Source organism: Elephantulus edwardii, unplaced genomic scaffold (assembly GCF_000299155.1).
Source record: "Elephantulus edwardii isolate Elephantulus edwardi_28Jun2011 unplaced genomic scaffold, EleEdw1.0 scaffold00054, whole genome shotgun sequence".
Classification (NCBI taxonomy): domain Eukaryota; kingdom Metazoa; phylum Chordata; class Mammalia; order Macroscelidea; family Macroscelididae; genus Elephantulus; species Elephantulus edwardii.
In genome coordinates this window covers 13,038,877-13,061,008 of record NW_006399804.1, presented here as the reverse complement: position 1 = coordinate 13,061,008, position 22,132 = coordinate 13,038,877, and the positions used below count along the sequence as shown (strand labels likewise).

Here is a 22,132-nt window from a genome sequence, read left to right as displayed (position 1 = left end):
GGATTGATTCAGTGACTGGGATAATTGGGATGGGAGTGTCAGAGACAGTGCGACTGGCACAGGACAGAGCGGAGTTTAGGGCTGTTGTACATAGGGTCTCTATGAGTCGCAGGCGACTCGACGGCACATAACAACTACAACAACATCCACATCTACCTTTACACTCTGCCCTTCCTCCTGCTAAGATGAATGACTTATCCCTACTGATTAAGAGGTCTGCTAATGAGAACATATCAGCCATTCTGCTTTCATAAATGTTCTTAAGCTTGGAAAGCCTCTCAGCAAGTCTCATCTGTCCTACAATATTGCTGTGAGTCAGAATGGACTCAGAGACAACAGGTTCCTTCTCTACTTCCTTGGCTCTCCATCCCTTCTCATTTACTTAATGAGTGGATCATACACCAACTAGCCTAAAAATCTCCTGAAATTATTTTTCATCTTATTAAAAACTAACAAAAACATCAGCCCTATATTCCTCTAGAGAATTATCTACATAGATCCACCTTCTTGTCTCACATATTCCCTTTATATCCAGTGAAACCCTTCAAGACCACAGCTTATTTGACTTTGTTAAATCTAACATGCTTACCTTATCTGACATCTTGTAGCATTTTACACTTGCTGATAGGTTTTACCTTCTTTAAATCTTTTCTTCACTAGACTTCCAGAACACAAACACTGATCATAATTTTCTTATCTCAAGGGCATGTTATTCATAGACTCAGCTGCTTGCACCTCGTTCCTTCTGTTGACTTCTAACTGCCTGCATGCTTTTCTGAAATGTCACTTAAATACCAATGACCAATATATTCACTTAATATCTGAAAAGCAGCTAGTTCTTATCTCTAAATAAAATTTTTGATCCTGACTATCCTACACAAAAAAAAGTTACTTCAGTCTTCATTCCAGTTCACAGCAACAAAATGTGTGTAGTTTCATGTCAAAAATTTCTTACTATCCTTGATGGCTCTTTCCTAATTTTAGTAACCACTATACCAATAGACTCTATAAGGTTTATCTTCAAAGAAAACTCTCTGATGTGCTAAATTTTCAGCACCTATGCCTGCTATCGTAGACAAAGCTACCAATATCACTGATCTGAATCAATTCAAGGGAACTACCAGTCCCTCACTTCTTCTCATTAGCCTACTTTTCACATATATTGATCTGTTCAAAGAATATGATTACATTGTTACCTAACTTTTTACCACCACACTTAAACAAATATTCAACCACCTCCTTTCTTAATCTCATGTCTCATTATCACCTTCCAATACATACCATGTTCTAGCCCACAAGCTTTCATCCTGTTCTTTAAACATAAAGTGATTCCTAACTCAGGAAACAGTTGCTATTTTCGTGGCCTGAGATGATCTGCTATCTCTTCACATGACAGACTCCTGATCAAATGGTATTAACTCAAAGAACTTTTGCTATCTGCTTCCAATGGCCACTCTAAGATTTCTCCCCCTTTTCATAACACTACTTAGACATTTGTTTCCTCTACTGGAACTTGAGTTATATAAGAGTTGCAACCTTATCCATTTTGTTCACTGTTATATCCTCAGTGTTCAATAAACATTTATTGAATAAATTAATGTATAGAAATGAAAGGCTTCAACAAGTTAACAGTAGAGGCAGTATTCAGATTCTTTACAGAAAATCCCAATCCTGCTTCTATCTGTATGTGATCTCCCATTCCATTTACTGATTTCTAACAAAATCTAATGTTGTTGCTGTGTATCATCAAGTCAGAACCAACTCAAAGCTGACCCTTCAGAGTGTTTTCAAAAGGCAATAAAATCTCATAGGAGGAAATTGCCTTTTTCCCATGGAGCAGTTGGTGGATTCCAAACACGTACCTTTGCGTAGGCAGTGCAACTCCTTACCACTAAGCCACCAGAGTTCCCTAACAAGACCAAACAGAATAGCTAACCTGGTGATTCTTACAGCTGCTTTAAGACCAGAATCAACTAAAGTGGCTTTTATAAAAGCCTTCTAGGCCCCATCTCAGAACTACAATAAAACTCACCAACCAAAACCCACTGCTATCAATTCCAACTCTTAGTGATCGTACAGGACAGAGCAGAACTGTCTCACAGGGGTTCCACAGAGTTGTGGGTTGTAAGTCTTTATAGGTGCAGACGAGAGTCTAAACCACTGATCTTTCACTTAATAGTAAAACGCTTTAACCTCTGTGTTACTAGGGTTCCTTACATTAAGATAACACCCAGAGATCTATTATTTTGAAAAGCTCCCCAGGTGATACGGACTTAGACCATTGTTCTGGATGAAAGCCTCCAAACCACACTCTCTGTCACTGAATTAATTCTAATCCATAGCAACCCTTTACAACAGAGCAGACTTTTTCCATGAAATCCCCAAAGCTGTGACTCTCTTTACACAGACTGCTATAACTTTCTCTTACAAGGTGGCTGGGGGTTCACACCTCTTACTTTAACTTCTACATCAGTGAGCTCACTATATTCTACATAAACAGTTAAAAAATGTATTCTGTGAATAGTCAAACAGTAAATATTTCATGCTTTACAGACTTTAGGGTCACAACTCTATAATTTTGTCACTGTGGATAGCACTATCTTGTTCCTGCTTTACCATCAAGTTGTAATCAACTCAGAAATGAAACCCACAGTGGGTCTTCAGAGGCTGTAAATCACATGGAAGGAAACTGTCCATATTTCTTCCACAAAGCAGCTAGTGGTCTTAAACTGCAAGCCACGGGGTTGGCAGCACAACTCCTTACCACTAAGTCACAAAGTTCCAGCACTAAAAATAGTTATAGTGAAATAAGGCAAACAGGCAAGGCCATGATCCAATAAAATGTTTCAGAAAAACAGGAGGGTCAGGTTTGCCAACCCTTGTTCTATAATTCTTCAATAACATTAACATGCATATGGTCTTATTAAAATGTAGGTTCTAATTCAGAAAAGTGGGATAGGTTTGTGGTTAAGTATTTCTAATGTTTAATACTATCACTACTACTAAGCATATGGACAGTAAAGTGCAACTTTTAACACTCATTGTCAGTCAAGTAGAACTGACTCATAGTTGGCATTTCACTTGGTTTACAAGGCTGTAAATCACGAGAAGAGACTGTCCATCATTTTTCAAGCAGTCACTGTGGATTCAAATTGCCAGAGAGATGTAGCCTATAGCACAATTCCCTACAGACCATGATACCAGAGTTCCCTAACTTCAGCACTTTTAACAGAATCTACCCATGAAGGTGTTTATTGAATGCGTTAAATCCTAATAGGTATGCTCTGACTGCTCTAGCTGATTTCATATTATGGAATTCTAATTTGCTATTAAACCAAAGGCAACTCTTCCCTAGTGGTTCTTACCCACCAGTGACTCCACTAGAGTAAGAAGGGAAATCTACTCCCGTCGATTTACAGCCCTGGACACCTATGAGCTATGAGTCAGTTCTGAAGTTTCTGACTCCACAGCAATGAATTTTTTTTCAAACTTGAATTCTAGTTTATTTTTACAGTATGAAAAATAAAGACTCTGATTCCTTACCGAAAATTTACAGTATAATTATGAATTGACGGAATCATTTTATAGGCTATCAAGAGATAAGTTAGCAGAAATGCCAATTTAAAATTCTTCCTTAATAAGGGAAGGACAGATCTCTCCACACCTACCAATAAATAACATGGAATGCTTCCGGGCAAATTTCAGGCCTTCATTTCTATCAACTTCACGGTTGTCCTAAAAAATAAACGCAAAGATGAAGAAAAGCTGCTAACATATTGAGCCAAAATGCCATGTGTCTGCCTTCTTACCTTATCAATTTTATTTCCAACTAACATGTTTACTATGTCATTTCTCGTGCAGTATGTTTCCAATTCATTTAACCAATTATCAAGTTTAACAAAGGTGTCTCTTCTTGTGACATCATAAACTGAAACAAAAGGTAAGAGTCATTTGTTCAATAAGCACCAAAAACGCCTAAAATAGATATTACTAACTAGGCAATCTCTATTTTTGCTATCTTCATAGTGAAGATAACAGTCCTTAAACTTCTGCAGCAGTTTCTTAAGGAGATAAGAGAGAAAAGGGGAATAAAATTATCCAAGAAAAAATAGGGCAGGATATTGAAAAAAAAAAAAAAAAAATAGAAGGCCTCAACACACAGATACAAGGAACTTGGTAAAATCTAAATTTAAAAAAATACAAGGAAAACGATTATAAAGCACAGGAAAAAGAGGGATGGTGAATTAGTAATGTAATCCCTCCTGTTTAAAAAAATTTCAGGGCCAGATTATTTCACTGGACATTTTCCTAAACATTTATTGAAGAAACCACACCAATTTTAAGCAATCTCCTTCAGAAAATGCAGGAGTAGAAAATATTTTACAAATAACTTTATATTATTTTATTAATATTAATCAAAACACAAATAAGCCACTATAAACTTATTCCATGAATTTGAAAAATATGCTTCATAAAATCAATCAAGCAAATGAGGAGGTGAAGGAAAAGGAACAATTCAATGGGGACTTGAAAAGATGGTATAATAAAAGGCATAGATCAACAGTAATTTTATAAAATACATTGTGTACGAATGATTGTATGAACACAATATAAATGAAAGACTGTATAAAATACAATGTACATGAATTACATGCAAACCCATATAAAAAAAGCAAATTATTAAAAAACTAATCTAGATTAAAAAACAAATTAAAAAATACACGCACATCTTAACTTTATTAACAGACATGATCAAAATAAAAATAAGTTGTGTGATAACTGAAAACTAAATAACAGCTGTCCTCATTCATAATGATAAAAGCAGCTTGTACAAAACTTTTAAAATGTGTGTAGATTTGTATCTGAGGTAGAACATCAAAGAACTTTATATTAATTTAAATATCTATGACCCTATTAATTTATTTTCTTGCAAAGACCAGAAAGTTTCACCTTTGAAAAAAATGCATACATATGGGATCTTGGGACTGTCTTCCTCTATTCACACTTTTGGAGCCCTGGTGGCGTTGTAGGTTACATGACTAGTTGCTAACCTCAAGAGCAGCAATCTGAACCAGCTGTTCTCTACAAAAAAGAAGGGGCAGTGTGCTCTCTCTCCTTTCTGTTAAAATTTACAGCCTCAGAAACCTAATGGAGTATCACCAATAAGCCAAAACTCAACTCAACATTAGTGGATTTGGGACTTTTTCATTATCACTTTCATCTTATATCATTTTGGATAATAAAGAGCTTTTTAATATAAAGTATTTCTAAACTTGAGAGATGCTGAACAAAAAAAAAGTCACTTAGAAGTAAAAAGAAATGAAACCAAAGCCTCGTACATCATAATTTTAAAAATCAGCTTTTTCTACAATGGGATCAATATTCATTTTAAATAGCTTCCCAGGTGTATTTATCACTAAGAATGCATTTTTCAACAAACTGCACTGAGACTCTCTACATTTGCCTTTTTAAATTTCGTTTGACTATAAAATACTGCTAGAGTAATTTTTATTCTTTTTCAGGACTGAGAGAAATCTTGTTATAAACTGCATCATAAATTAATGTTAAAAATCAGACCAATTCATTTGATCTTTACTTTTAATTGCTAAGCAAAGGAAGAAAAATTAGTTTTATAATCATTAATAGTAAATGAAGTTGACACAGCTCTAGTTATACAACGTACAGCTAAAAAGAAAATTAAACATATTGACCCTTACAGACTATGGAAATAATTCTGACAGCTTGAAATAAACAATCACATTTTCAAACAGTGTATTAAAATAAATATTTACCTAATATAACACCCTGTGCACCTCTGTAATAACTGGGAGTTAATGTTCTGAACCTCTCCTGACCAGCAGTATCCTGCAAGTGACAATCATTATTGGTATTTTATAAACAGGCATAAATAACATAATTTTAGCACTTAGCTAAGAGCAGAAAATCAAACAGAATTTTAATAAATTGTATACGTTCACTGTTAAATACCAACTGCCAAAATAAAAGTTTACCATTTAAATTTAAGGGTTTTTTAAAATCACAAATGAAACCCCTTTCACCGAGAGCAAAAGTTTTCATTTCTGGCCATAAAACAAAAGCTAAATAAAATAATCCACTGTTGATTTCCTAGATTGTTTTAAATCTTAATGTTAGCATATTGCCTCATCTATCTCCAGTGGACTAACTGGTAGATGTGCACTGCTAAACTTTCAGTTAGCAGCCCAACATATAAACAACTATGACACCAAGCCTCCCTCTGACTACAGGAAATTCCTCAATCTTTTTACCTAATTTGACTAGTGGGTATGATTATTGTTGCTGATTGCCAATGAGTTGAGCACAACTCATAGCAAACCTGTGAACAAAAGACCTGAAAGACTTTATATAACTCTATTTTTTTCTCAAAGTTCATAGTTTCCAGAGGCATGTTGTTGAGAGTGAATGCCACTCCTGCTTCCAAGGGTAGTATTGGGGGGGGGGGGGATCATCCCAGGTGATTCTAATATATAGTTAAGAACGGCAACTACTGACTCAAGAGAATTTGAGCACTGTCCTTTCGGTTAAGGAAGGCCTGTTGGCATAGTCCATAAGTAGTTGTCCTACCTCCAATTACATAAAGTAGCGACTGGCTGCCTATCGTATTATAAAAAGATTATCAAGCATAGCTTTATGAGAACACAGATTCCTTTGATTTTTTTATTGCGACGATTGCTTTTATGGTACATAGTTAAGCAGATAATAGAGACCATACTGATCTCTTTACAACTGACCTAAAATAAAGATTTATTGTTGCTAAACAAAATATATGTAACATTCCTAGTCCCAAGATTATAAATGTAGACTTAACTATAGGACAAGTAAAGATCTTTAGATACAGGAGGCTTATAAGTCTGGAGAGAACTTTGAAACAGTAATGAAGACAGTCTCTAACAATATAAAATTTTCTTTTCTGGTCAAAGTAAAGGATGCTTTAAAAACAGTAACTAGGTAGAAAAGAGGTGGGGTATCTTAAAGCCCCGTAAGAGACATCTTAAAATAAATAAATAAATTATAGAAAATTAGAGACTGCTAGCCTAGTGTTAAGATGCTACGCTGCAATCTCAAAGGCACATGGCACATGGTTTGAATCTACCAACCACTCTGTGGGAGAAGGATGGGCAATCTCCTGCCATGTGATTTACTGCCCCTGAAAACCTCCCAGAAAATAAACAATGAGTCAGTTCCATCTTGACGGGCACAACAAACGAAAATAAAAGTTAAGATAGTGTGTACTGATTTTGGTATGCGTTGAGAAGCTGGACTATGTGAAGAATGTGGTACCAGAATTGGAGAAGACTCATCAACAAATTATGCTGCTAACACAACCTTGCCTGTTGCATGAGAAGAGGACTTGAAGGACTTATTGAAAAGAAAAATTAAAAATAATACATAGTCTTCAAGACAATTATACATTAACATAAAGAAAATAAAACCCTCACAACTGGATCAATAAGAAACATTATGATAAATGGGAGGAAAACATGCAAGTTGTCAAAGATTTCATTTTGCTTGGATCCACAGTCAACATACATGCCAGCACTCATCAAGAAATCAAAAAAACTGAATTCTCTATTGTGTTTGAGATAATCTGCTGCCAAGGACCTCTTTTTAGGCTGACAATACAAAGCAGGCTGGATTTAGAAGAGGTCATGGTACTAGGGATATTATAGCTAATGTCAGATGGCTCTTAGCAGAAAGCAAAGAATACCAGAAGAATGTCTATCTATGCAAAGACTTTTGACTGTGGGGATCACAACAAGCTGTGGCTGACTCTGAGAAGAACGGGAATCCCAGAACATCTGACTGTGCTAATACGAAACTTATACTTGGACCAAGAGACAGTTGTCAGAACAAAGCAAGGAGACACTACATGGTTCAAAATCAAGAGGGGGGTTCATCAGGGATGTGTTCTGTCACCATACCTTTTCAATCTGTATGCAGAACAGATCATCCGAGACGCTGGGCATCAGGATTGGTGGAAGAATTATAACAAGCTGCGTTATGCAGATGACACAACCCTGCTTGCTGAAACTGAGGAAGACCTAAAGCGCTTGTTGCAGATCAAGGACTACAGCCTCCTATATGGACTGAAGCTCAACATCAAGAAAACAAAGATTCTAACCACTGGGCCAACTGGCAGCATTAGCATGGATGGTAAACAGATTGAGATAGTTAACAGTTTTAATTTACTTGGCTCCACATTCAACACTCTTGGTAAAAGCAGCCAGGAAATCAGGAGACGAATTGCACTGGGAAAGTCGACTGTGAGGGACCTCTCAAGAGTACTGAAGAGCAACGATGTCAGGCTGGAGACGAAGGTGTGCCTGATCCGGGCTATAGTCTTCACAATAATGTGCTATGCATCAGAGAGTTGGACAGTGAATAGGGTTGATAGAAAGAGGATTGATGCCTTTGAGCTGTGGTGCTGGAAACGAGTGTTGAATATACCATGGACTGCTAGGAGAACAAACAGGTTTGTCCTGGAGAGGGTGAAGCCAGAGTGTTCCTTGGAGTCAAGGATTCTGAAGCTTCGCCTGACATATTTTGGGCATGTTGCAAGGAGGGACTGGGCCTTGGAGACGGACATCATGTCTGGCAGAGTGGAGGGGCGGCGAAGGAGAGGAAGACCTTTGATGAGATCGATAGATTCTGTGACTGGAGCAGTGGGAATGAGTGCGTCTGAGATGACTAGGTTGGCACAGGATAGAATAGCATTTAGAGCTCTTGTACTTATTCAAGTAAGCTTTTCTCTTTTTACAAAAATCTGTCTTACAAGAAGCAAGCTCTGATTATTTTATTCATTATATAGAAATTTTACTCAATTTTTCAATAGCAATAAAATAAATTAAAGCTTACTTGAATAAGGTGAAGAAGATATGCTGCTAGCTTCTAAAGAGATTATATTTTACTAACATGATGCAGGTCATCAAAGTCCCTGGGTTAATCAAATGGTTAGCTCTGTTGCTTGGTGATTTAAGTACACATGGACACACCTTGGAAGAAAGGCCTGGTGATCTACCTCTGAAAAATCAGTCTTTGATAATCCTACTGAGCACCTTTTTATCAGAAAAGTGTATTGCTGCCCTAAGTCAGGAGATGGCTTTTAACATTTAACTTTGCATGCTATGGACTTGTGAAAGAAAATTAAAGCCATTACTAAAAAAAGTAAGACTCAGTCTTAGGACAGAAAATTTAGACTTTGAAGGATTAGTTGCCTTTCATACATATTTTCAATTTCAAAAGTTACTCCATTCCTCCAACAAAAAGTTTGGACAAAAGATGAAACAAAAAAACAAAACAAAACAAAGACCAAACACAGTAGTACCTGATTCCAGACTTTCCTAATATATCTCCTGATCTCTTGACTGATAGTACCAAGAGTGTTGATTGCAAACCAAGTAAGATGAAGTCACTGACAATTTCATCCCTTTTTTTTTCTTCTATCATTATTTTGCCTTATCGGTCCAGTGTTGAAAATTTTTGTTTTCTTTACATTGAGATGGTCATTCGATCTTCTGCAGCAAGCACTTCAAGCCATCTTAAACTGGTGTATTAGAACTGCTTTTTATTAGTAGCTCAGCACATTACATACTACAGAGATACTGAGAATGGCACAGGACAGGGTTGGATCTGTTGTTCATAGGGTAGTATGAAGAGGTTAGTGTTCAAAATGGCTTTCCTAGACATTGAATTTGACTTTGCCTTGTGATTAGCCAGAATATGTGAATAGGCCATGTCAGCTTATCCACAAGGGGACAACTGGCTTGTCTTGCCATTAAATTGAGTGGATCCAATAGCAGAATAAAAGGAACATCACCACCAGAAAAATGTAAGCAACTCATCTTTGAGAACCAAGATATTCTTATGTCAGCCAGACTAGGGCCTATGAGAGCAACAGCCAAAGCAGACACAGCAAAGAACCAGAGAACTGACAAGAGGCAGAGCAGACCCTGGGACTACTACATTATTAAACCAAAACTAAGAGCTTTTGACCCAAGTTTGTTGGAAGACTGGGGTGTGGGAGGAATAGCCACAACTGGTAGGACCGAAAGCTCTGTATCAATGGCTTAAAACCGTGAAGCAACTGTGAGCACATTTCAGAAGTTGTGTTGACTGTAAGCTTTTGACCTCCCCAATATGGTTCTTTCTAGTCTGTGAGCTATCACATCAAATTTTGGACCCAGTAAAGCATTAAGATTGATACTGGGATAAGTAGAAAGAGGTAAGGGAGAATGGGGAATATTTCTGACCACATGGGAATTGGTTTTATGTTGTTGATGTTGTTGAAAGGGACAGTTCCCTTCTGAGGTTGGTAAAGGTCAGATCCAGACATCCTCATACGGCTCTTGCTCTTTTCATAGTTGTACTCAACTCATCTGCATCTAACAACATCATTATGCGTAACAGTATCATTAATATCACAAAGAAGTAAAATCTTGCTTAAGATCATTCAAAAACAACTAGGATAGTACACTGAAAAAGAATTACCCAAAATTCAGGCTGGATTTGGAAGAATCCATGGCACCAGAGACATCAATGTCGAAGTCAGATAGATCTTGGCTAAAAGTAAAGATTAACAAAAGGGTATCTCTTTGTGTTTTACTGACTATTGAAAGGCATTTTACTTTGATCATAACAAATTATGGCTAACAATAAGAAGAATGGGAATCCCAGAACACTTAATTATGTTCATGTGAAACCAATAAAAATAAGCTATGGTACAAGCAGAGCAAGAGAATACTGCATGGTTTAAAATCAGGAAACATGTACATCAGGGCTGTATATTTTCTCCACACCTATTTCATCTGTCCACTTAACCAATCATTTAAGAAGTCGAACTATATTAAGAAGAATGTGGTATCAGTTATCAGAGGAAGACTCATAAATTCCATTATGCAGATGATACAAACTTGAAATATTTAAAACGGAGGACTACATATAGCCTTCAATATGGGTTACATCTCAACATCAAGAAAACAAAAATCCTCAACACCAGGCAAATAGGCAAATTAATGACAGACTGAGAAAAGACAGAAATTGTCAATGACTTAGTATTGCTTGGATCCACAATCAAAACCCCTGGCACCAGTAGTCAGGAAATTAAACGCTGTACTGTACTGGGAAACTCTGCTGTCAGAACTTCTCCAAAATACTGAAAGCAAAGATATCAGTTTGAAAACCAAGGTGCACCCAATCTAAAACATGGTCTTTTCAAATACTTGCTATGCACCTGAAAGTTGGACAATTAATAAGGATGACTTATTCACTGGACAATAAGAAAAAACAATGATGCTTGAGTTTTGGTGCTGAATTATCTCATGGATTCCCAAAAGAACAACATTTTTGGAAAAGGTGCAGCCAGGATGACAATTATCAAAGTATGTGCCAACATGAAAAGTAGACAGATTAGACAGATAGATATATAGAGTTACAGAGATACATAGTCTATTTGTATAGCATATATATTAGGAGAAAGAAAAAAATTGAAATAGATGTCAGAAGAGACTCTAAAAATTGCACTGGAGCAAGGAGAAGCCAAAACAACAAAGTTAAAGAGCTAAACAGAAGAATTCAAAGCGCAGCTTTGGAGGACAAAGAAAAGTATTATAATGGAATGTGCACAGAACTAGAATTGGAGAATAAAAAGGGAAGAACTCCCTCTCATTTCTCAAGCTGTCAGAACTGAAAAACAAATTTAAATCTCAAGTTACCACACTGAAAGATGCTATGGGCAATATACTGAATTATCCCAAAGACATCAAAAGAAGATGGAGAGAATACACAGAATCATTGTACCTGAAAGAACTGGCTGACACTGAAAATTTCTGGAAGTACCATATGAATAGGAGCCAATGGTAATGAAGGAGGAGATGGAAGGTGCATTGAAAGCATTGGTAAAAAATAAGGCCCCGGGAATTGATAGGCTACCAAATGACTTATTCCAATTAATAGATGCAGCCTTGGATACACTCACAGTCTATGCCAGGAAATTTAGAGGACAGCTATCTGGCCAATAGACTGGAAAAAGTCCATATTTGTCTCCATCCCCAAGAACGGTGATCCAACTGAATATGGAAACTATCAAACAGTATCACTAACGTAACAAGCAAGGAATATATTGCTGAAGATCATTCAAATACAGCTAAAACAATATCCAGATAGGGAACTGCCAAAAGTTCAAGCAGGACTTAGAAGAGGAGATAGCACCAGGGATATCACTGCTGATGCCAAAAAGATCCTGGTTGTGAGTAAAGAATACCAAAAGAAAGTCTATTTGTGCTTTACTGACTATGCAAAGGCATGTGACTATGTGATTCATAACAAGTTGTGGCTGACATTGTGAAGATTAAGATCTAAGGGGCAGGGAATGGTGGAAACAGAGATGAGGATATGTGGGGTGGGTGGGTGGAATAATCATGGAGTTGTACAGTTTGATGGGGGTGAGGGAAATTTGAAGAATCTGGTCGGAAAAACAATGTATTCAAATTCTGTAAATAAATTAGTATAAATTTATTTATTTATGTATTTTTAAAAAAGAGTCCCAGAGCACCTAATAGTGCTCATGTGAAACTTATACCCGGACCAGGAGGCAGTTGTGGGAACAGAGCAGGGGAATACTGCATGGTTTAAAACTGAGAAGAGGGAGCATTGGAAGCCTAGTGGCAAGAAGCTGCACTGCAATCTCAGAAGCGCACAGTTCAAATCTACCAGATGCTCTGCTGGAAAAGAAGGGACCATCTCCTCCTGTACCAGTCAGATCCAATTTGATGGTACACACACAAAAAATAAAATTTTTTAAAAATTTAAAAAAAAAAAAACTGAGAGGGGAGTATGTAAGAATTATATTCTCTCTCCATATCTATTCAATCTGTATGCTGAGCAAATTATTCAAGAAGGAATGTGGCATCAGGATTGTAGGGAGACTCATCAATAACATGAGTTATGCAGATGACACAACCTTGCTTGCTAAAAGTGTGAAGGATTTGATGTACTTGTTGCAAAAAATCAAGGAATACAGCCTTCAGTATGGACTGCATCTTAATGTTAAGGAAAAAAAAAAGATTCTTATCACTGGACCAATAGGCAACATCATGATGGATGGAGGAGAATGAAACTCTCAACAGTGTCATCTTGCTTAGATCCACAATTAATACCCTTGTTACTGACAGTCAGGAAATAAGGAGATGCACTGCACTGGGAATATCAGCAGTTAGGGATCTCTCCAAATTATCAAGGAGTAATGATGCCAGTTTGAGGACTAAGTTGTGTCTGATTCAGGCCATAGGCTTTCTGATCGCTTGTCATGAATCTGAGAGCTAGACTATGAATAAAGATGATAGAAAAAGAACTGACGCCTTTGAGCTGTGATGTTGAAGAGCACTGAATACCTCATGAACAGCCAAAACAGCAAACACATATGTATGTCTTGGAGAGGGTGCAGTGGGAGTGCTCTCTGGAGGCAAGATGATGAGGTTTTACCTCACATACTTTGGACATATTGCTAAGAGGGACTATTCCTTGGAAAGGGACATGATACTAGGAAGGGTGGACTGACATGGTTGACTGCTGCTATGGGCTCTTGTATGTCTAGAAGTATGAGGATGGCGCAGGATAGAAAAGGATTAAAATCTTTTGTTCACAGGGTCGCTTGACTCAACAGCATCTAACAACAACAAATAACATATTAGATAAATGGATAGGTAGTCAAATGATAAACAGGAGACGCAGATACACACAAAGTGTAGATTGGTTAGAACATCTCAGGGCCTGCTTGTTTTTGTTGACAATTAATGCTATCTTATTTAGCCTGAGTATTCAGAAGTCTAGTTAGAAGACTCATGTGGATCTTGATTACATTGATAGGAAAAGAAATGAAGGCAATAAGAAAAAAAAATACATTTTAACATTTAATATAAATGCAAGTTCACAAAATCAACTTTCACAAATATGTATTAACAAGCATGAAAAATAAAGGGTTTCCCCCTAAAGTACAACTTCATTCCCTTTCTGCCCCACAACTGACTTAGTGTTGAGTGTCACTCACTCACTGCCATCAATCTGGAATCAACCTGAACCTCCAGTGGGTTTTCCGCAGATATAGAGAGAACAGGAGACTGTTAATTTTTCTCAAGTGGAGCTGCTGGTGGATTTGAATCATTAGAGGTGTGGCCTTTGGGTTAGTAGACCACTCTATTCAGTCACCAGAGCTCCCCTTATTCAATGTATTGTTTTTGTATATTGTTGAGTGGTTCAACTCTGGAAGATGATTTCTTGCATCTTGATGGTGGTCACATAAGGAAGATTTTTGGTTGTGCTATTGGTTTCTTTTTTCCACGAACTAGTGTTAGCTGACTGGGCTTTTGCCCTGTTTAGCTAATAGCGACCTAAGGGGAGAGGGTCTACTTGGTTTACAGTAAACAGCATTTGTTGAGCATGCATGCCTATTTTGGAATGAACATTCTTTAACTGGTATAACAGTCATCTGTCTATTTGCCGTACTGAAGTAACTTGCAGTTGCTGTGATGCTGAATACTGCGCCATACGTGTGTTAAATATCATAATGGTTATCCATCATGGATAGTGTTTGGAGGAGCTTCCAAATTAATTCAGTTTTGGAAGCAGGAGTGGCATCTACTTCCTAAACCACATGCCTCTGGAAACTCTATGAACATAGAGAAATGATGTTTTTATAGAACAGGGTTCAGATCTTTTGTTCATAGGGTCACTTTGAGTCAAATTCGACTTGATGGCACTTAAACAGTTGCCAAGAGAGACTAGTGTTGTCATATTTTGAAGGAACATTCTTCTAAGTTGTACATCACTCTTCTGTCAATTTGCTGTACTGAGGTAATCAGGGTTTGCTATTGGAGTATCAAATGCCCTAACAGTTGCCCAAGGTAGACAGTGTTTGGTGGAGCTCCCAGGTTTTAAGACAGGTTTGGAAGCAAGAGTGGCATCCACTTGCTATACCTCATACCTATGCAAACTCGATGAACTTGGAGAAATGATGATAGATATAGAAAGGCATGAAGTCTTTTGTTCATAGAGTCACTATGAGTCATGCTCGACTCAACGACAATCAACAACAACAAAGAAACATATATAATATCAATGATTATTTTTAATAAGCATTATTTTTATACTTTGTTCTGCTTTGATATATTCTGGGTAAAATATACATTAAAAAAAAAGTAAGTAAAATAAACCTCTGCTTAATCACCCAAATTTACCCTTTAATGGAAGAGCTCTGGTAGCACTAAGTGGTTAAGTGCTCTGAGGAAAAGCAAAATGTTAGCCGTTTCAACTCACTAGAAGCATCTCTGGAGAAACAGTTGCGTCTGCTTCCAAAAAAATTTACAGTCTTCCAATCTGTCCTCTAAGGTCACTATTAGTCAAAATCTATTTGACAGCTATAGAGTTTTATCCTTTAACCAATATCAGAGCCACCAAAAATTATTTAATACAAATTGTTTATGCACCTCTGAAATATTACATACACAAATCAATTTCTGCTTCCCAAAAAGGAAATAAACTAAAAATTAATTTAAAATATATTTTAAAACTTACCCATATTGCAAGTTTAGCCTTGTTTCCATCCACTGAAATTGTTTTCACCTTAAAGTCAACACCTTAAAGAAACAAATGTTAAGTTTTCAAATAAAATGTACTTTTAAAATCAATTACCAAATACAAACAATTCCACTTCATTAAATGTTCCTAACCTCTCTAAATTCAGTTACCAAAAGAAAAAGCATCTCTGAAGCTCAGCCATTTATTTAGGATATATTACTTAATATATGCCATGTTAACAAATAAAAAAATAAATATTTTAAGATCTTTCTATCAGTTATAATTTTTAAAAAACTCTGACAAAATTCAATAGGCATTCCTGATAAAACCTGAATAGAGAGTGCTTCATCAAACTTTTAACAGTAATTTATGAAAAATATAAACCTAACACCAAACTTATTGGTGAGAACTAGATGTCTTCCCTTAATATTGAGAACAAAAAGATTATCAGCTTATACGACTTTTTCTATATAAATGTTGTGCTCGATATTGTTAGCCAGAGTAATTAGGCAAGAAAAAGAAAAGGTACACATGCAAACACATATACATTCAGAACTTAATAGTGAAGAAGGAAACTAAAAGTCAGATTCGTATAAGGAATATCATTGATGACATCAGAAGCATCTTGGCTGAAAGCAGAGAATACAAGAAAGATGTTTATTTACAATTTATTGACAAAAGGCATTTGGTTGTATGGACCATAACAAATTATGTCCAATATTGAGAAGAAAGGGAATCCCAGAACACTTAACTGTGCATATAAGAAATCCATACATAGATAGATAAGCAGCTGTCTGAATAGATCAAAGAACACTGCATGGTCTAAAATCAGGAAAGCTGTGCATCAGTGTCTTACCCTTTCTCTATAACTATTCAAGGTGTAAGCTGAGCAAGTAATTTGAAAAACTGAACTGACAAAAGAATGTGGCATCTGGACTGGAAGAAGATTCTTCAACAACCTGTATTATGGAGATGATACAATCTTGCCAGCACAAAGTGAAGACTTGAAGCACTTACTAAAGAAGATCAAAAACTTTTAATCTGGTTAGCATTTCAACAAATAAATCCTCACCAATGACGAATATGCAACATCAGGATGCTGTTGCTGTTAGGTATGGTAAAGTTTATTCTTCAAATATAACTTTTCTAGTGAATTTGCCATAGGGATGGATGGAAATACACAAATAGGGTGTATTAGCCTATCAGACAGGACTAATAGCAGTAGGAACCACAGCAGAGAACCAGAGACCTTACAGGAGATGGGCCTCTGAGACTGCTACACCACTGGAAAAGGAGATAAGAGCTTTTGCCCAAGTTTGTTGGACAACTGGGGGTGGGGAAAGCCAATATTGGCAGCACAGAGAACTTTACAACATGGGCCTAAATTCTTGAGACTCAAGGCTGAAAAGTCTATAAGTACACTTCAGAAACAGTCGAGTAGTAACATTCTGTTACTAATCTGGATTATAACCTTTTGACTTTCCCAATACGGTTCTGTGTGGTCTGTAAACTATAGCACTGGATTTTGGACCCAGTAAAGCATGAAGATTGGGTGGGAAAGAGTAAAACAGAGGGATGAGGATGTGTAGGGAGAAAGGGGATGGATGGGGGGTGAAGGAAATTGGAAGAATCTGTTCTCAAAATCAATACATTCGAATTCTGTAAATAAACTAGTATTTAAAAAATAATGGGGAAAAAATGGTGTTGAGATGAGCAGAAAGTCCTTCACTAAGGAACAGCTTTGCCTCCAAGAATCATTCTGGCCCCACTTTCTCCAAGACTTAGCTGTTTGTTCTTTTAACAGTCTTTGGGATATTCCGTACTCTCCTCAAACACCACAGTTTGAAGGCATCAATTTTTCTTTGCTTATTCTTATTTTCCCCACATTTACTTTCCTTTTATTTAAAGACTGTGATATAGAATATATTTTATAAAGAACTACTAAAGAATCATGCTTAACATTTCACAACTATAAATACACAGATAGTTACTTTTAAGATTATACACATAAAAACATACTACAAATCCTAAGTTTATGCACTTTAACTTTTTTAAGGTAATATGGCATATATTCTTTGAGTTGTGGAGCATTCTTACCCACATTTTCTGTTACTCCTCTCTCAACATAATTTACCATCCCTAAATTTTTCTAATTCTTTTTTTAAGATTTCTTTATATTGGTCTGCATACAAAATTTATATACACTGTGTTTCATTCATATAAATTGTTTCACACATTCCTTTATATTGTGTTTCAAACACTTATTCGCATACACTGTTTTATAAAATTAATCACCATCAATATATGCCTATTATTAACCCATCTCCTTCTCCCCTTTCCTTTGTCCACTAAACTCTATGACTCTGGGATTCCCTCCCCTCCCCAATCTCAGTCCCCAGGTCCTTTGTCTTTTTAGGTATCCTTCTGTTTACAATACTGGTCATCTTACAGTGTTTGTCTTTATGAAACTGAGGTAGTTCACTCAGCAAAATGCTCTCTAGTCTCTCCCATGTAATATGGTATTTTTTTTAAATTGTTGCTTCTGAATGCTGCATAGTATTTCATCATGTAAATTTCTCAATCCACTCATTTGTTGATACATGGTTGGGTTATTTCCAGGTTCATGTTTTTGTGACTAATGCGGCAATAAACATCAGTATACAAATTCCCTTTGTATCTCACTTCTATTTTCCTTGGGGTATAGCTGGGTTACATGGTGTTTCTATGTTTAGCTTTATGAGGAAATGACAAAATGCCTTTCAGAGTGGTTGTACCATTTTATAATCCCACCAACAGTGTATATATAAGAGTTCCTAGCTATCCATATCTCCTTCAACATTTATTGTTTTCTGTCCTGTTAAATTTGCCACTGCTACTGGAGTAAAACAGTATTTCATTGTGGTTTTGATTGGCATCTCTATTATTGTCAGTGATTCTGAGCATGTCTTCATTTCTTTGTCTATTTGAATGTCTTCCTCTGTGAAAAGTCTTTCCGTGTCTTTTGTCCATTTTGTTATTATGTTCTCAGTCTTTTTCTTGTGGAGGACTTGTAGTTCTCTGTAAACATTTGTTATGAGAGCTTTGTCTGACATGACATTATCAAATGTAGGGATTTTTCCTTATTGGAAAAAAATTCTGATGCACACAGGGACTCAATCTTTAGGAGGTCCCTTCATTAATGTAATCATCTATTTGTGCATTTCTGACTGCATTTCTCTGTCTCTTTATACCATTACCACAGGCTAGTCCTTCTAAGTTTGGTCTCATTCTGTCTCTTACGATCTTTATAGTTTTTGGTTTTACTCCTAGGTCTCTGATAAACCTTGAGTAGATTTCTATGTATGGTGTGAGATGTGGATCCTGCTTCAGCTGTCTACAGGTATAAATCTAGTTTTACCAACACTATTTGTTGAAGCGGTTATTTCCCCATGTGATAAGTTTTGTTTCCTTTTAAAGACCAGTTGATCATCAGCAGATTAATTAATTTCTGGTTCTCACTTCTGTTCCATTGGTCTATGTGTCTGTCACTGTACAAGTACCATTCTATTTTTATTATTACAGCTGTGCAGCAGGTTTTGAAGTCAGGGAGTGCTTAATTTTTGTTTTTCAGAAGTGCTTTGCTTATTCAGGGTCTAATTCCCAAATAAATTTGTCAATTCCCTCTTCTATCTCTTAGCGAAAAATCCACCTCAGTGAAAAATGAGTTTGACATCTGTATTGAGATTAAACATGTAGATTACTTTTGGTAGGATTGTCATTTTCACTATATTGACTCTTTCTATCCATGAACAGGGAATATTTTACACACACACACACATATAAAATACTGGTTTACAGTCTTTAATGCACATGGCAATGATTGAAAAGATGCACCTCAATCCTCAAACTGACATCTTTGCTCCTTTGCCTACAGACTTTATCAGTACAATGTCTCCTGTTCTCCTGACTGCTGCTACCAAGTGTACTGACTACAGATGAATTCGTTGACAATTTCAATTATCTTTTCGCTATTAGTGTAGTGGTGAGCAAGTTCTTCCTTTTTTATTCTCCAATTTTAAGTATCTATAAATTCTGTTATAATAGTTTGCTTCATCTTTTCTCTAGCTGCCCTTTGAAACCTCCTGTTCAGCTCTTTCACTTCAATAACTCTTCCTTTTGGCCTTTTATGCTCTAAAAAAATTTTCAAGGTCTTTCCTGACATCTACTTTGGTTTTTCTTTCTCCTCTGTCTCTATAGTGACCTACTGCTCTCTCCATAGATGATATCCTTGATGTCATCCCACAACTCATCTGGTTTTTGATCACTGCTGTTCAATGCTTCAAATTTATTTCTAAGATGACTTAATTTTAGGTAGAATCATATGTTGGTTTTCATTGACTTAATTTTCTTCAGCCTCAATTTTAACTTGCACATGAGTAACTGATGGTATGTTCCACAGTCAGCACCTGGCCTAGTTTTGACTGATACTGAGCTTTTCTAATGATTCCTTCCATAGATATGGTCAAATCTGATTCCTATGCTGTCCATCTAGTGAGGTCCATGTGTAAAGATGACATTTATGCTTCTTATAAAAAGTATTTGTAATGTATAAATCACTAGACATAGAAAATTTGATCATTGTGTTTTTGGCCTTGTTTCTGTGACCTGTAATTTTCATCTACCCTTCCTTCATTATTTCCAACTTTTGCATTCCAGTTACCAATTATTATTAATGCATCTTGATCACACATTTGGTCTATTTCAGACTGTAAAATTTTAATCAAGTCTTCAATTTCCTCATCTTTGGCTTTAGCTACGGGTATATATATTTGAATAAATCATAGTAATAGGTCTTCCTTGTATGCATATGGATAATATCCAATCACTTATTGTACTTCAGAATGTTGTTATTATTTGCCATCACGTCAGCTGGGACTCATAACAACCCTATGTCCAACAGCTCCAAATCCTGGCCTATCATGAGCCAATCTCACCATTTCTGATGGACTTAAGCCCAATTCTCTAGTGACTGAGTCAATCCATATCATCCTGGGTCCTCCTTTCCTGTGCTGCCCCTCCATCCTTTCAAGTATGTTGTCCTTTTCCAAGGACTGGTCCCTCCTGGCCATGTGCCCAAAGAATATGAGAAGGAGCTTCAAAATTCTTGCCTCCAAGGAGCAGCTTGGTTTCATCCTCTCCAAAATAGACCTATTTGTTCTCCTGGCAGTTCATGGTACAAATTCAACACTCTTCTCCAGCACAACCCAACAAGATCAATTCTTCTTCATTTTAGTCATCGTCCAGATCTCTGATACATTGCAAGTAATTGCAAAGACCAAGACCTGTATGGGGTGCATGTGAGCCCACAGACTGACATTGTTGCTCTTCAGTACTCTTGAGAGGTCCTTAACAACATTCCAATGCAATCTGCCTTTGATTTCCTGACTGGTGCCAACAGTGTTAATTGTGGAACCAAGGAAGCTGAAGCTGTTAACAATCTCAATCTCTTCACCATCTATGATGGTGCTGACAACTGGCCTAGTTGTGAGAATCTTTTTTTTCTTGATGTTGAGCTTCAATTCATATTGAAGACTACAGTATCTAACTTTGTCTTTCTGCAGCAAACACCTCATGTTCTCCTCAGTTTCAGCAAGCAAGGTTGTGTTATTTGCATAATGCAGGCTGCTGATGACTCTTCCTCCAACCCTAATGCCACATTCTGCCTCATAAAAGTCCAGCCTCCCAAGCAGGAGTGGTATGCACATCCTAAACAACATGCCTCTGGAAACGCTATGAACTTTGATAAATGACAATAATTCTAGAAAGGCTTTTGTTCATAGGGTTGCTATAAGTTGTGCTTGACTAGACAGCAATCAAAAACAACAACAATATACATAGCAAAACAAAATTACATATGTATATTGTTGTGAGGAGCCAGCAAGTTGATTAGGACTCACAGCAACCCTATGAACAACAAATCTAAACCTTTCCCTATTGTGCAAAATATCAGTGGTATTAATAAAGAGTTATAAGATAACAGATAAGGGATTTTTGTTTTGTGGGGTCTAGAAAGACTTCAGAGATTTAATGATGCCAAAGTTAAGCCTTGAAAATAAGTAAAGTTTCTACATACATAGATGCAATGGGGTGATCAGAGGAGATCAGTACTTAGATAAAAAAACATGAATGTATAAAAATATTTAGCATTTTTATTGAATTATTTAACACAGGCTTACCTATTGTTGCTGCAAGTTCTGGATCAAAAGTATCATCTGTGAACCTCAAGAGCAGGCTAAAAGAGATGTTAAAAAGACAGATTAAACAAATATTATATGGTGCCACTGTTGTAGAATGAGGCTAACATTGGGGTAGGGGTAAGACTGAGAAAAACTGGATAAATTATGTTTACTGCATTGAAGCCGACGAGGGAGAGAATAGTTTAAAATTAATATATTTTAGGGCATTATGATTATCATAAGAGTCCAGAATGAGGGTTGCAGAGTGAAGTATACTTGGGATGGGAGTGGGGGATTGTATACCAATG

At 36.6% G+C, this 22,132-nt stretch overlaps 1 protein-coding gene across 3 annotated transcripts in view; it reads right to left on the bottom strand.

Annotated features, from left to right (window-relative positions):
• Positions 1–22,132, bottom strand: part of RAB18 (RAB18, member RAS oncogene family) — a 30,918-nt gene that overhangs the window by 2,624 nt on the left and 6,162 nt on the right. The window contains exons 2-6 of one of the 3 annotated variants that reach the window (XM_006887086.1): positions 21,825–21,880; positions 15,607–15,668; positions 5,793–5,865; positions 3,810–3,928; positions 3,669–3,735 (exon numbers count right to left, since the gene is read on the bottom strand). In XM_006887086.1, coding sequence (XP_006887148.1) covers positions 3,669–3,735; positions 3,810–3,928; positions 5,793–5,865; positions 15,607–15,668; positions 21,825–21,880 — 377 coding nt within the window. The remainder of the gene's footprint in view (positions 1–3,668; positions 3,736–3,809; positions 3,929–5,792; positions 5,866–15,606; positions 15,669–21,824; positions 21,881–22,132) is intronic. The other 2 variants (XM_006887087.1, XM_006887088.1) reach the window with 2 other exon arrangements.